General features: G+C 35.5%; 2 protein-coding genes across 2 annotated transcripts; one reads left to right on the top strand and one right to left on the bottom strand.

The window, feature by feature from the left end:
• Nucleotides 1-1,559: 1,559 nt before the first annotated feature.
• On the bottom strand, nt 1,560-7,504 carry LOC132164328 (sm-like protein LSM7). Its single transcript, XM_059574820.1, has 6 exons — nt 7,423-7,504; nt 6,257-6,356; nt 4,746-4,827; nt 2,821-2,892; nt 2,060-2,112; nt 1,560-1,840 (listed from the first exon to the last, which is right to left on the bottom strand). Exons 2-6 carry the CDS (start codon nt 6,257-6,259, stop codon nt 1,751-1,753), a joined length of 300 nt encoding a protein of 99 aa, XP_059430803.1. The 5' UTR covers nt 6,260-6,356; nt 7,423-7,504; the 3' UTR covers nt 1,560-1,750.
• A 1,413-nt stretch (nt 7,505-8,917) lies between these two features.
• On the top strand, nt 8,918-15,381 carry LOC132163506 (uncharacterized). The gene is made up of 8 exons (XM_059573815.1): nt 8,918-9,156; nt 9,437-10,553; nt 10,657-10,846; nt 12,147-12,250; nt 12,380-12,482; nt 12,590-12,897; nt 13,767-14,072; nt 14,795-15,381. The coding sequence occupies exons 2-8, from the start codon at nt 9,495-9,497 to the stop codon at nt 15,146-15,148; spliced, it is 2,424 nt and encodes an 807-aa protein (XP_059429798.1). The 5' UTR covers nt 8,918-9,156; nt 9,437-9,494; the 3' UTR covers nt 15,149-15,381.
• The last annotated feature ends 1,040 nt before the right edge of the window (nt 15,382-16,421 follow it).

Raw genomic sequence — 16,421 nt, 5'->3', positions numbered from 1 at the left:
CGATCTAACGACATGGAATTTCTTTAATTAATTATTATATGGTCAAGGGAGCTCTGCGGAATTTAGGCTTTAATGAATAAATCTATCATTTCCTTTTCTCTTGTTCCAAACGTGGACGGACGGTGGTACTTTTGAAGATACCTTCCAATATTGGCCACCATAATTGTTTTGACTCATCCTTTCTTCATATTATATACATTAAATATATTTGTTCAGCCAATTAACTTTTTACTTTCTGATGGTAGTTGGGGCTTTTCTACTTTTATATTGACGAGGGAATTATAATTTTTATTATTAGTTTCGTACAATTAAACTAGTGCATTACTAGTCATTACTCTACCCGATACTTAATCACTTATCATATCAAACACTAAACAATTAAATTTGATTGTAGTTGATGTAGCAGTTTCACTTGAATTGCTACGTTAGATTGTAAGTTCGATCACTTAATCACTTGATATTTACCATGACAATTACTAGCATGAGAGTGCTACATAAAATGCCATGTTGGTTTGTAATGGCATATGCATTTTGGATATCTATGTAAAATGGTTAACAAAAATTTAAAAAAAATCTTCAACTGGTTCTTCAAACCAAATGCATGTTGCATTTCATCTGCAGTGGATAAGTTTTTAATTACTTTCTCTTTTCCTCCCTCCCTATCTTTCTTTATTCATTTCTTTCTCCCTTTCTCTTGCTTGCCTTATTATTAAAAATATTATTTTAATAAAATAGATAAGCGGATTTTTGATGTTTTTGAAAATGTAACTAGCTAAAATAGAAAAAGTAGATTCTAATTAGCTATTTTAAATAGAAATTTAGATAAGCCATTGGGATTTGGGATGATAAAAGTTATAATACCCCAAACATTTTCCTTCTTATGGTCGGTTGCAAAGGTATAACTTTGAATTTTTTTTTTTTTTTGAGAGGTATAACTTTGATGTTTAAGATAACATGTATGGTTTGGGGAAACTAATTGAATGCCTTCACTTCCAACCATGCTTTAACTCAAAAAAGCAGACACAAAGACCCATATGTATTAGTGATTCCTCACAATCAATGCCTAGCATAATCAGGACAGTAAGGGAGAGTAGGGGACATCGATGACTTTTCTGACCTGAAAAAGAGAAGGTAAAAGGTAAAAGTTGGTGGTCAAGCTAGGTTAATGTATATTTGCCAAAGACATGAGTACACCCTTAACATGTTTTGATCTACATCTGATTGGCGAGCAAGCCCTTACCAGGACATGTTGCAACAGACAAGAAAGCAGTTGAAGCTTTCAAGGCTCTAACCTCGAGGGAAAAATAAAAAAATAAAAATCTTGCAACAAATCTTGTGACCTTGAATGGTGGGCTGGTTTGTAATCATGTGTACAGATCCGTAGTTGCTAGTCTTGGATTCTTGGAAGTTCAAATAAATTGATCCTTGGAGGTTTGATGGTACCAAATATAGGTTTTGGAAGCATGGGGCAGAGCCATACTCTACCAAAACAGACACGTACAACTTAGGGTTTAGTAGGTGTACAAAATAGATCCATGCATTGGAAACTAGCATGTCTCTTCTAAGAAATAGACAACTCTTTGCATATTATATGATATAGTAAAGATTCACATGTTCCCCATAAAACAAAGGTATATAGTCCAAAAACAAATGTGAGAGAAATAGGCATTTCCTGTTTGTAAGGCAATCAGTCCAAAAAGAAACTATCCATTTCTATGGAAATCACTTTGAGGGATAACAATGGCATTAACTACACCCCATCCGGCTGAAGGAACGGGTTTGCAATCTCATCAGTACCATCAGTTGGGGAAACAAGCATCACGGCCGTACCCCGACATACCTGCAGTAGCATAACATGTGAAAAAAATGAAATTATCCTCAACGTCAAAAGAACTCGTCGTTTCCTATCTACATTTGCTTTCAAAAGAACAAGGACCACAAGGGATCCAAGGGAGTGCTGTAGTTGAATGTGGTTACAGTTGTTTTATTAAAAACTTCAGAGGTAATTAAAATTTTCTGCAAAATTTGTTTGAGAACTATAAGTTAAAAGCAAACATACTATTAGGCCAAGGCGTCTAGTTTGATCAGTCGTCTTAAGAGGGTCATCTGGATCTGCAGCATATACACAGTAACATTATCAAGTAGCTCATCAGAAGTGCAATAACGGTTGTAGCAACATATAATTGTGTCAATAAAGCACCCAAATTCGTAATTTTTTAATAAAAAAAAAAAAAAAAGGAAACTGAGCTAAAAAATAAATGCTAATCACTATAATGCATGATCTGCATGTTTATGCAAGGTAACACTGAGGGGAGTAGCTTTAAAACCAGTCCTTTTTGTAGTTCTTGGATTATGTGAGGACATTGCAGGCAACTCACTCATTTTCACTATATGAAAACCACTGCACGGAAATGCAGAAATTGATTTTCAAACGTGCTTTTAATAAAGCATCTCTCTTAGTGGTGCAGAGAAAAACATGCCTTTTGACCTGCTTATTGCTAAAACCAATGTTTTGAAATTACTGCCAAACGACCCGCTTTCCACATTTTCATTTAAAAGTGTGCTTTTAACGCAGAACGACAGAACGTGATAACAAATGGGCTCTAAATGACCTGTTTTTGTAGAAAGTAGACGCTCCTTGTACTTTGTCATCCCTTTTTGGCCTCTTTGATAAACAGTATGTAGTTGCAATAATTAATTGAAAATTTTATGTGCTATTACTTAATTTATTCATGGCAGATCTTAATGGAGATAATGGAGTGTATGCTTTATGTGCTAGAAGGCAAACACACTCGAAAGAGTGCGGAAAGAAGTTTATACCTCTCAAGAATTCTATGGCTTCATCAAGGACGAGGTTCAGCAACTGGTCATAACCTTTCAAGGTCCCTGTGACTGTAAGAAAATATAAATATATAGCTCAATCAGGTAATAATTATGAAGTCATAGTCAAATTGAGAACCCAAAAGAACATAATTACTGTATAACTACTAGAAAAGTACACGAAATATATAACAGATTAACAGATGTAAACTTTTTAAACAAAAATACGATAAAAAAGTTTTCTCTACAACTTGTTGCATCACTGGGCTAATCACATTATTGACGACTTAAAAAGCATACACAGGGCACAGAAAGATAATCTGCTTGTCTCCAGATTTTTATTTCTTTTTTCTGAAAAAAAGTGGGGGGAGAGGGGATTGAAGAGATTTTTTCCCCTCAAAGCTAATTGACTATACAAAGATATTTTCCTCAAGCTTTATGGAATATATCTGCTGAAACAATTAAGCACTCACAAAAGGTCTTTCCTGCAATTTTCTCAGGGGCTATATCGCCCAAAACAAGTCAAGTAGAAAAATTATGTCAGGAATAAAGATTAAATATGTAGCATAAAGCTTCACAAACTTGAGGACATAAGTTCAATCTCATTGTGAAAGTCAGTGGAGGAAAAAATGTGTTTACATGTATGTGTGCAAAGTGGGTTATTGATGCTTGTGAAGTTAAAAGGAAAAAAGAAAACTAATAAGTTGAAACAAACAAATAACAGTTATTCCACACAGAAGGGTTTAGACATAACAAACAAAAAAAAAATAGAGGTAAAAGTTTGATTAAAGCTCCAGCATTAACAGAACATATTTCCATCTTCAAGTTTTATGTGTATCCCAAAGCAGAAAGAAGGAAACTGTGATATCCAGTTAAGCCTATCAAATCAAACCCCTAGAAGCATAGAACACAGGAGTGGAGCTAAAAACAGAAAGCATCATACAAAATTGTGCCCAATACTTTCACTGTATCTATTAAAATTTTAATCAGTCTAACACAAAATGAAGAATCACATAGAATTGTACAGCCATTAGTAGCAAGTAGTTTTAAATGGAAGACCATTTTTCAATCTTCGACCTCATTCTAGTTCTCATTTAAACTCCTTAAGAGAAATAATCCATTCTAATCATTTAGATTATCTGAGGAATTCAAATTTCATATCCCGTGCCATCTCAGACCTCACCCAATAGCACATAAGTTTGCTAAATACCAATTGATATTGTTATTATTTCCCTCAGCTTCTTCCTCTTCTTGACCCAGTTTCCATTCCATGTATGCTTGGCGGAGCAGCATTAGTTGGAACCATCTAAAGAGGAGCACTTTAACTTGAAAACAGATAATAAGCTCATGAGAAGTCCCTAATCTGGCTTTCTAAGTAACACCCAGTAAAATGCACAGTCTACAACTCATAAAAGCAAATGTCAATTTTTCTGTTGAATAGTCATGAGGATATGTGGTATGCCTGAAAAGTATTTGTTTGCTATAAATTCCAATATCACAGAACATTCTAGAGCCAACACTAAACTTTGACGAAATTTTTTCCAAAACAGAGTCAAGTGTGATTTCACTTATACCAACATCAACTCTTAACACAAAATTTCTAAGCTTTACTGGAATTGGAAACTATATTTCATAAGGCTCATATTGATTTTCAGGAACCCAACCAAGCATTGGGGGTCAGTGAATGCATGCCAGCCAACTAGTTTCTTCTCTAACATCCAGAAGTTGTAGTCCTGACGAGGATTAAAATATAGCAGAATTTGAGATTCCAAATTGGAAGGAAAATTCATTGAACCAGATACTATGAAATGCAATATACAAAATATTTCAGCTTCAATCTCATTTCCAATAATTATTAAAAACATAAGAAAATAACTCAAATTGGAAAATATAAATAGTAATAAACTAAAGAGATTACAGTTAACCTTGTCGTCCACCAGTAAGCTTGACTTGGACACCCTTATCAACAAATTTGGCAAGATCTAAAACTGTTTCTTTGCGTCCTGACTGCAACAAAAAGATATAGCATGTTTTTCAGAACAACAGGGTAGGCAATAAGCAAACACAATAAGCAGTCAAGTGTCAACTCTATCAATTCATCGTCAGCCATTGTCACTATGGAAGAAACCATCACTTTCCACTTTCAATTTGTGCATCTGATAGAGGTAGCAATGATAGTCCTGGTAAGTTAGCTACTGAAACTCACACAGCTTAAAACTTGACTATGAAACCACTTTACAGGGTCCCAAGGGAAGATAAGAATGATCAAAAGACCTTATTAAACAATTTGGTTAGTCTGAAGTTTAGACATATGAGCACATATTAGCCAAAACAAGCACTTAATTAGAATATGTATAACTATTTGGAGCTTCGGTAGCTGTTAAGTTTTTAGTTGATCTCTAGAGTTCGAATGTCAATAATTTCTTTACCATGAATATCATCATTTATCCACCGAACAGGACACCGTAAGGTATGCTGGATTCTGGTATAAATTTTAAACAATTAAAAACTGGAACAAATTTTTAACACACTTTACAGGTTCACAAGGCAAGATGGAAGTGATTTAAGGGCCTCATTAACGAATTGACTAGGCTAAAGCTTAGATATATTAGCATGTCTTAGACCAAAACAAGCCCAGCCCTAAATTAGTATATATATAATTGTTTGCAGTTTGAATGACTGTTGGATTGTTTGCGTGATCTCTACAGTTTCAATGTCATATTCAAATTTATGATATCTACAAATGGACAATAGTAAGCTATGCCAAAGCCCGGTATAAATTTTTGAATCCAGCCCACTCTTGGGCAATGCTATCTTAACACTTAAGTGCTCTAATCTGCCAATCTAAAATCAGACATTCAAACACGTAATTGTCATCCAGTACTGGCTCTATCATACTCATGGAAGAAATGAGACTGTACACTTTTTTTTTGTCCAAAAAGAAATGGAATGTTATACACGAACCTAATAGGTGTTGAACCCACGACTTCACCTCCATCTTGTTCTTATAGGAGGAAATCCCATTTGACCTAGAGCCCAGTGGCAAAAGTGCAACAGCCTTTTGTTAGCCTGATGTTAATAACCATTGAATGTCTAAAATTTGCACATTGGATATCGAATCATGACTCACAAGTATTGTCATTTATGCTCAAGTGATTATTAACTTTCATGGTTTCTTCACTGCTGCTAGCTAGATCAGTTGTTTGAACAAGACTCAATTGCTTTCTAGGCTCTAGACTAGCAGCATCTGTTACAGTTCTTGCTGTCAACAAAATACTGAAGAACAAGCATAATGCTAAGAAGGGTCTAAACTTACTACTTGACCACAATTAGTATCTTAATCATAAGGATAGATTCAAACCTTGAAACTTCACACACAAACTAAATGACCATGTTCAACAAGGTAATAGTGAAGGGCATTGAAATAAAAGCTTACCATACTATACTCTTTTAGTAATTCTGCTTAATTCTTCCAGTAAATGAGACTAAAATTGGATGAGCAGAATGCTAAAAGGCAAGAGTAGCGAGTCCAAAACCTGTAAACACAAATCCGTTGTTAAACAAGCACGACCAACATAAATGAAATAAATACTTAGTAGTTAAGAATAAGGATGGCTTTATGACTGCAAGAACCAAAATCAAAACAGATTAATTTGCAATGATTTGTAAGATGTTACAAAGACATAGTAATACTTCTCTTGTGACTTTCTTTCCGGTGTTTTCTATTTTCATTGAAAAAATACAATCACCTCAGTCTATTTAGTAACTGAGAGAGATAGAACACAGAGTTGGTGTAGGAAAAATTTTCACAATTGGTCTTGGAGCATACTTTTAGAGACACATATGAAGAGTCTGGAACATTTTTTTCCCTCTCTTTTGGTCCAATTAGGTGACCAAAACCAAGTAATCCGACACTAACCATTGATTCCCAAGCAGAAGACTCGAATCAAATAGCCACCAACAAAAGACCAAGTAATAAGACAGTACACTGAAAACCCATCGATCCTCAAGCACCAAACACCCAACAAAGCACTCAAATTCCTAAATGTTTCTAACTGAGCTTGAATTCATATATCGAATCACTCAAGTTCATATTGTTTTCCATTAATAACTTATCAAGTACAAACTTCCCAATGAAAATCTTCTTGCATATTTTTCACAGAAAACCTCTCAAAGAATCATTACCGTTACAAAAAATTAAAAATTGAAAACAAAAAAATAATTCTTTTTCAAGGGCAGAATATATCAGTGAAAACTTTTCCTTAAGCTTAAAGATATTGGTTCATAGTTTCATCTACCATAAACAACTATACCGAAGCTTCAAATGTTACAATTGAAACCGCAACTTCCAAGAAACAGACAATTAGATGCCAAGTTAAGTTTCCATCGAAACAAAAAAGACGGTTTGATTTGTGCATTAACACAACATAATATAGCGTAACCATTACCAAAAGCCATTGGATTTCCACACGAAACCTGTTTAGAATTATACCCATTTTGGGAAATTGGAACAGCATTAACCTTAAGTTTTTAATTTTATTTCATTTTACCTCGTTTTCTCAGCAACCAAACGAAGCACATACATGAGAGTAACAGAAATACCTTAATGTAGTTAGTGGAAACTGTTGCGTCGCCTCCGTTCCTCAGCAGAGCGTAGGACAGTCCTTAAATGTTCTTATGAAAAGTTCCTAGGTATTAAAAAAATAATAATAATAATTGGTGCAATATTATTTTCTTAAAATAAACTATTTTGAAATAACATGTTTTCTTTTGGTTTTTGTTAAAAAAAATAAATAAATAAATAAAAAATCACTTTTAAAAAATTATTTTCTCAAAATGCAACCAACGAGTTTATCTTTTTTTTTATTATTTTATTTTATTTTATTTTGCTGTTTTTAAAAAATTATTTTTGAAACCAAAAAAAAAAAAAATTGAACTATTTTAGTTGAGGAAAAACAGGAAAATACTTTTGGTTTCAGATTAGTTTCTCTGTATTTTTAAATAAAACGTGTTTTTTATTTATTTATTTAGGTTTTGAAAACATCTAAATTGTGTTTTAGATAAGCAATGATGATACCAAATTCTGCGTAGTCAAATTGGGTGATGGGTCTCGAGCAAAACAAAGAGCGAACTATTGGAGTAGTGTTGAATTCGGGCCAATAGAGAGTTTTCGACGGTCAAGTCAATAATTTTGTGAAAAGAAAAAAGTTGGAGCGTTCGTTTAAGAAATAAGACGTAGTTTTTAAGAGGTGGCTCAATCAGTTGAAAGCCACGCTTTATGAGCTAAAGATCATTAGTTCAAATCCTTCACCACCTTTTTCTCCCCTTTTGCGAATGTCAAAAAAAGAAAAAAAAGACTTACCTTAGAAGGAAATTTTGACCTTTATTGTTTGTATTGTATTTTCATTTTGAGTTCGTTGGCAAATTCACCAATTTTTTCCCTTTTTTTTTTAATTCATTATAATCCTTTTTCAAATAGCTCATAAAAGGAATTACTTGGTTGGTCGAACCGTGGAAGAACATCGTGACTCAACTTGAAAAGATAAAAAATGTACAGTGTTAATGGTTAGAGGATGATCACATTAATGTGTTAATGATCACTACATTGTTGGATCACGGTTCGTTTGGTCCTGTAATTTTGTAGGCAAATACACGTTCTAAACAAAATTGTAAAAAATGTCACGTTCATTAGTGCATTTGAAAAAATAAAAAAAATAAAAAATTATAGTTTGAAAACGCATAAATTTTACGTTTTTTTGCATAGAAAACAATAATACATTTTTAAAGACATATGATTTTAAAGATAATTTAAAACATTATTTTTGTAAATGGAAAATTTTATTAAATGCTTTACTGCATTTTTATAAATTTTATTTTTATTATCTATATTTTAAAACGAAACTACTACACATAATGGACAGTCAATATCTTACATTCGAAATCGAAAGCAGTAATAAAAGGGATGTCTAAGTAAATACGTTTTCGTAAATTAATCTTTTAAACATAAATTAACCTTTAAACGAAATGTGGGTTAAAAATCATAAAATAGAGGGAAACCGACAAAGTAAATTCCTGTGTCTTATATGAAATATCTTCGAAATCCCTAACCGGAAATCAACCCATTTAGCGCAGAAAGGAAGTACTAACGGGTTTCGGTCGTAGTCGCCAACCCTCACTGGGAACCACCTATTTGGCTAGTCTGAGCTGCTTCTCGGCGGAACCAAGTCGAATCGGAGAAACTCCTTTAATTTGTTTCCTCTCAAAGCCGAAGCACCATTCTCTCTCCCCTTTTATTGGATTTGTGTCAACTTGGGGTCTCACGAACCCTAGCCTGAGGTATGTAATTTAACCTGAAGATTCAATTGTTCATCTTGGGTTTAGCTTGATTAGGAGTATTGTCGATGATCTTGATGAGATTATGAACTAGGGTTTATATTTTTGACGTATTCGAATCTGTGAAGTGGTTTTACTAGTTTCTAATTCGATTAGGTTGTTTCTAGGTTCATTGTTGTTATCATTTTTGACGAATTTTTGGTGGGGTTTTTAGTTTTAGAGCTTTGCTTGCTATTTAGTTTAATTTGTGGCAGTGTAATGAATTCTTTCTTTTGCATTGCAGACATATAGGTTGGAGTATTAGTGCGTGCATTGGGAAGTGGATTAGATTTTAGATTAGTATGGCTAGAAGGTACAGTAGTGATGAGAGTGATTCCTCGGATTCTGAGCGAAGAACTAGACATAAACGTGATGAGAGGCGAGATGAGCGTATACGTGATGATAAAGATAGAGAAAGAGGCAATGGTAAGGATTTGTTGGACTCTGATAAAAGAAGTAGAAAGCAGCATGAGAGACGAGATGAGCGTAGTGGTGATGATAACAACAGGGATAGAGCGAATGGGAAGGATGTTAGGGATAGAGATGGAAGGTGGCGAAGCGAGCATCTAGAGCGAAGGGAATCTCGTCAAAGTTCTGCTGAAGATGGTGAGTTAGTAGAGAGAGAAAGGAGCAGGCCAGAAAGGGAGAGAACCCATCGACATGAGGATAGGCATAGACGTCGAGAAAGTGGGGATGCTGATAAGGTGAAAGAATCTCATCAAAGTTCTGATGAAGATGATAGGCGAGTGTCGAGAGGCAAGCGAGAAAGAGAGAGATCCCATCGGCATGGGCATAGGCAGCGGGACAGTGAGGATGGCGATAGAAAAAAGGACCGTCACAGGATAGATAAGGACGTGAATGAACAACGAAAAGATGGTCAGAGTTTTGGGAAGAACAGGGATAGAGATGGCAAAGTACTTGATGATTCAAAACCTCAGAATCAGCCAAAATTGCAAGAAGGAAATGTAAATGCTGATTCATCAAATTTGGGTAAGAGTGGTGGAGTTTACATTCCCCCATTTAAGTTGGCTCGAATGATAAAAGAGGTTGAAGACAAAAGCAGTATTGAATATCAGCGGTTGACATGGGATGCCCTTCGGAAGAGTATAAATGGACTTGTGAATAAGGTCAATGCTGCTAATATAAAGAATATAATTCCAGAGCTCTTCTCAGAGAATCTAATCCGGGGAAGGGGTCTTTTTTGCCGGTCATGTATGAAGTCGCAGATGTCATCCCCAGGCTTCACAGATGTGTTTGCTGCACTGGTTGCTGTTGTCAACACCAAGTTTCCTGAGGTGGGCGATCTTCTATTGAGAAGGATTATTTTGCAGCTCAAGAGAGCATATAAGCGTAATGACAAGGTGTGTATCTGCCTTGTTTTGATTGACAGTTGGCCGCTGTGGAGCTTGTTTTCAATTTGATTTCATTCTAATTGTCTTTTTTATTGGTTTGCTTTCTGTTCAGCCGCAATTACTAGCTGCTGTTAAATTTATTGCACATCTCGTGAATCAGCAAGTGGCTCATGAGATTATTGCATTAGAGTTGCTCACAGTGCTGCTTGAGAATCCAACTGATGACAGTGTTGAGGTAGCTGTTGGATTTGTCACAGAGTGTGGATCAATTTTGCAAGATCTTTCACCCAAAGGCCTGCATGGTGGGTATGCTGTTGGAATTATGAACTATATATTTATTTTATGAAGCTCTATTTATCTTTATTGAATCATGGTATTCTCCAATTAAATGGTATTGTGGGAGGAGCTGTGTTATTGCTTACCAAGGTGAGAAAAAGGGGGAAAAGAAGAAGAAGAAAATGTTCAATTGGAATGCCCCTAATTCTTTGCTGTCAATTTATCTTATATTTCAGGCCATGTTAGTTATAGTGGGTAAAAAAATATTTCCAGGTCATAAGCGGGGTCCTAAATCATCTATGAACCTACTTTTTTTTGGAGTATTCTGTACAACAGTACTAGCACAGATGAGAATAGATGTAAAAATTGAATTTTGGATCAGAGATATGTTATTGTCCTAAATTTTGAATCTACTTCTGGTCAATGCTCAAATGGCATCTCCTTATATTGTAAGAATGGGGTGGAAGTTGAGGTCTTAGGTTCAAAATTTTCTGTGCATGTGTATAGTTTATTAATAAATTGCCTCTACTAGCTAGGTGGCTTCTCTTGTACTTTGTGTACATGAGGTGCCTTATGCTTTTAATGATATCTCGATTACTTTTAAAAAAGAAAAAAAATAGTTTACTAATAAAAAAAAAGTCTGTTTATGTCTGATCCCTGTTTATGATTTTAATATCATTGGCTGAGCCAGTGTTTCCTGATCAATCATGTGTCTTTGGTTGGACTAAGAAGTTGCCATTCCATGTTACCCATGACAATACCAAGTTAACGATTGTCATGAAGATCGAGAAACAATGTCATGGCATTATTTTGTACTTTCAGGAATAGTTGCCACTCATGGCTGTGGCATATATCTAACTTTTGATGGTGGTCTGGTATTATATGGTGCAGAGTGTGAGTGTATTGCTGAGTACCTCATTTTCTTTTCTTCTTCTCATCTAATTTTTCTATACAAAAGTCAACAGAGAGTTTATGTGGTCTAAGGTTTGAATCCCCTTAGGGCTAGCCCATCAGTGAAGCCAGAGTATTACCAGATTCCTTGGAGAGGGGCGTTTTACATGGGTCTGAGGTTTATCCGACAGGGATGGGTATACAAAGTGGCCCTGGGTTTGAGGAGTTTCTCGTTAAAAAAAAAAATAAAAAAAAAAATAAAAAATAATAAGCAACCTGCTATCTAAAACTTTTGGATCATTATGTTATATGGCTTAACAAGGTTTGCATGAGAAAGTGCTGGTGGATATATATCCTAATGTTCCTATCCTCTTTATTTTGTTTGTTTCCTGGAAATTTTTCTAGTTACTGTTCTCATGGTTTGTAATTTAACAGGAATATTTGAGCGTTTTCGTGGAATTCTTCATGAAGGGGAGATAGACAAACGGGTTCAATTTCTGATTGAAGGGCTTTTTGCAATAAGAAAAGCGAAGTTTCAGGTAAATTACTTTTCATTTTATGGTGTTATCATTATTGTTACTATTTTTCTTTCTGGAGTTTTGGTATGACATATTAGTGTCCAAGGATAGCCAGGATAAAGATGCACTTTGTGATGTATTTGTTTGCAGGGGTATCCAGCTGTTCGTCCAGAACTGGATCTTGTAGAGCAGGAAGATCAGTTAACCCATGAGCTCTCTCTCCAAGAGGAAATAAATCCAGAGATTACCCTTGGTATGCCTTGTGCTATCTGTTGTTTTCTGCTTCTTGATTGGTCTACCTATACTTATATATTATTTAATTTAATTTAATTTTTTCTTTTAATCTTCCTCCTTGTTCAGATATATTCAAGGCGGATCCAAACTTCCCTGAGAATGAGAAGAGATATGAAGAGCTCAGGAAAACGCTTTTGGGTGAAGAGTCTGAGGATGAAGACGCTTCAGATGCTGCATCAGATGATGATGATGATGAGGAGGAGGAGGATGATGAATCCGAGGAAGAGGATGAGGAGGAGATGAAGATAAAGGACGAAACCGAGACAAACCTTGTCAATCTTCGGAGGACCATCTACCTCACTATTATGTCTAGTGTTGATTTTGAGGAGGCTGGACATAAGCTCCTAAAAATTAAACTAGAGCCAGGTCAAGAGGTAAGTGGTACTAGATTTTCCTGCTGTATAAACAAAGTCACCTTATTCGGGTATTTCCTTATTTGTGATGGTTAGGGAAAGAATAAATGTAGAGTGAATGTTTGTTTACAATTGATGAATTTCTGCAAGTGAAGTACTTGGCTAGTTGGTTAGATGAAAAAATAACAATTAGGAGCTATGCTCAAGTCTTCTTTTCAGCATGAACTTCTCTTCACCCCTTTGCAGATCAAATGAATAACGAATGACTAACCAAGATGATTTAGATTCAATTTAAGTACTCTCCAAACATTTCAAATTACTAAATATGATTACATATCCTGATTAAGCCATCATTCTTGGCTTTCATTTTGTAATCCCTGCCCCCTCAACCAATTGAATTTATTTGATGTTTGGGTACTTCAGTTACTTGCTACATGGAGCTCAGCTTGACTTGGGCTTGGCTCATTGACACTCGCATGGGCTTGACACCAGCTCGTTTTCAATTTGAACATTAGGAGATGCTTAAGCTTGGTTTGCATGGTGGTCAGTGGGCTTGTGAGTGGCTGTAGCTCATTAATCCCACTCCAGTCCCATCTCTCATGATCTTTGTTAAAAACTTTGGACTAAAATATGTTAAAATAAACTTCATCCAAAAATATGAGGTCTGACAACCCACTTTTATTGCTAGGTAACATGCAAATCAACGATCTCTTGAATTGGAGTCGAGTGATCTACCTTTATGAAATGCCTTATATGTTATCCTATAATTTGTTCTTTAATGTGCAAGAAGTAAATTAAGTTCCTAGTTGAGTTTTATTGTTTCTAAAATTTATTTGGGACCTAGTTCTATACTACTAGCAGAGTTATAATTGTCTTGATGACATATTCAGATGGAGTTGTGCATTATGCTCTTGGAATGCTGCAGTCAGGAGAGAACATACCTCCGGTATTACGGTCTTTTGGGGCAGCGATTCTGCATGATCAACAAAGTACACCAGGAAAATTTTGAGAAGTGCTTCGTCCAGCAGTATTCCATGATTCACCGGCTTGAAACAAATAAACTGCGCAATGTGGCAAAATTTTTTGCACATTTACTGGGCACAGATGCTCTGCCTTGGCCTGTCTTAGCCTATATACGCTTAACAGAGGAGGATACCACATCTTCTTCTCGTATATTTATTAAGATTCTATTTCAGGTAACTAAAGAGACATATTTCAATATTGTACACCCTCTTGTCTGTTTTTTTCCTAGGCATCCCGTTATAGTATGTTGCTAATCTCATTTCCCTTCTGAAACATGGAAATATAAATCGATTTGAAAAAGAGCTCGAGGCATCTGACATTGGACATTTGCCTAAATTGAGATGGTGTAAATAATTATCATCATCTTAGAAGAGAAGTTCTGTTTCCAATAGTTGCTGTTTTAAAACGTCCTGTGGTCATGTTGGCATCAATTGGTCTGATAACCAATCCATGTGCTATGTAGTTTAAGAACAAAAAAGCTAAGGATAAGAAAATTCTAATGGTGTCGTGTAGGTAAATTAGAATAATTGGGAAGTTTGCTTATGTGTGGGATTAATGGTCTCATGACAACTCAGTCATCAGGATTATGAATCCATGTTCATGTAGTGATGTCGGCTTATGTAGTCCTTGTTATTTTCTTGTGACTTTATTTCGTGCTATTCCGTGCTATGTTTTCTGTTAAACTTTAATCCAGTGGGATTTATCCTGGTTATTACAATGCACATCTGTTTAGTTCACGCTCTCCTTCTTGAACAAATACGTGAACTCACTCTAGCTCCTCATTTATAAAAAAAATTATGATTTTGGATAGTTTTAAATTATTTCTGGGTGTTAATGTCTGCTGCCATTTTTTCTGGAAGCTGTTAAGTTTACTGTAGTGTTGTCTCTGGTGCAGGAATTGTCAGAGCATCTGGGCATCCGTCTGCTGAATGAGCGTCTTACAGATCCCACAATGCAGGAGTCCTTTGAATCTATCTTCCCAAGGGATAATCCCAAGAACACACGGTTTGCAATTAATTTCTTCACATCCATTGGGCTTGGTGGCATCACTGAAAACTTACGTGAGTACTTGAAGAATATGCCACGCCTAATTATGCAACAAGAACAAGCTGTCTCAGACTCTGAATCAGATGATGAATCTGATAGTTCGGACTCAGACACAGCTAGTTCTGAGTCCAAATCAGATTCATCAAGTTCAGATGAGAGTGAAAGAGATGACAGACGTAGGAAGCGGAAGAGGAGAGAATAAGGGAAATGTTATGCTGCACCAGAGACAACACCACAGTAAACTTTTGAGTATGGTGTATTTATATAATCCTGTCATTAGAGAACCGTCAATTTTTGTTCGTCTTTTGAATATTTTTGATTCGCTGTAATTTTACTGTCCAGTTCTCTACAAATTCCCCTATTTTAATATGCAAAGGTTGCTGTTACTTTTTAAGTTGAGCTGAAATGCTGAAATAGAGGTAGAATGTTTTTTGAGGATGGCGTTTGTCATTTTTCTTTAACCATCGACTTTCTGGACTTCGAGTGATTAGGTAATGCAGAAAGAACCAGGCGTCATGCCTTGTGAGGTTCGTGCTAACCCATGGGATTACTTTATCTGGTGTTTATGGATTCGATTTGAGCAGGATACATTGCTTTTGCAGACTACTACATTTTATTGTTTTGTACAAGGCTAATTTGCCTGCCATCTTGTAATCTTAAAGCAACTCAAGATTTGTTTGATCTAATTTAACATTAAAAATTTCCCATAATGTGTTTGTAAGTTATTTGGAGCTGCATTATAAGGATTTGTTAAGAGCTTCAATCAAATTAGCCAAGACATATCCTTATCTTCTGTAGTTTAATCGATTGTTCCCTCTGCTCTCCAAAATATTTTTGCATTCAGAAAAATAAGCAATCAATAATAATAATAATAATAATAAAACAATGTTAAGTTGGGATGGAACCCTGACTTCTTGAAAACGATTCCGGTTTTCGACTCAACATGATAGGAAATAAAACTTCTTTGCCACCTAGTGGCCGCCAACTACTGGTGGAGGTTGGTAGGTGGCAGGCCACCATTTTGCCCGCTTTTGTTATGGTAAAAAGTGATTTGACAAGGAATTGCAGGGATCCAAAACCCAGGAGGCTGTTCCTGTTTGCTTTCAGTTTGCCGAACAATAATGAAGATAGGAAAATTATAGGATGATGACGACTCTTTCTCTTGTCCACAGCAGTAACGACAGGAGCATAACGTATCACTTCAACCTTTCCCACTTTTCCTGCATTAATGCTAAAGCATCATCTCCCAACGATTTATCCTTCCTATCTCGACGTTCATACAAGACCCACACATCTATTTGAACCAGACATCATCTTCTCACTGTATAATAATCTTTTCTATCATTGTCTTATGTCACCACTATGGCTGCTCTCTTCATAAACACAAAAGACAAGAAGATTGGTAGGCCTAAGTATTTTGGAGTGAAAGCAAACACTTGAAAAAACAGAGTCTTTTTCAGTAATCTACTTGTCTT

The sequence above is a fragment of the Corylus avellana genome, chromosome ca10, assembly GCF_901000735.1.
Source record: "Corylus avellana chromosome ca10, CavTom2PMs-1.0".
NCBI lineage: Eukaryota > Viridiplantae > Streptophyta > Magnoliopsida > Fagales > Betulaceae > Corylus > Corylus avellana.
The sequence above is the reverse complement of the archived record's forward strand: the minus strand, read 5'-3'. Positions and strand labels throughout refer to the sequence as shown.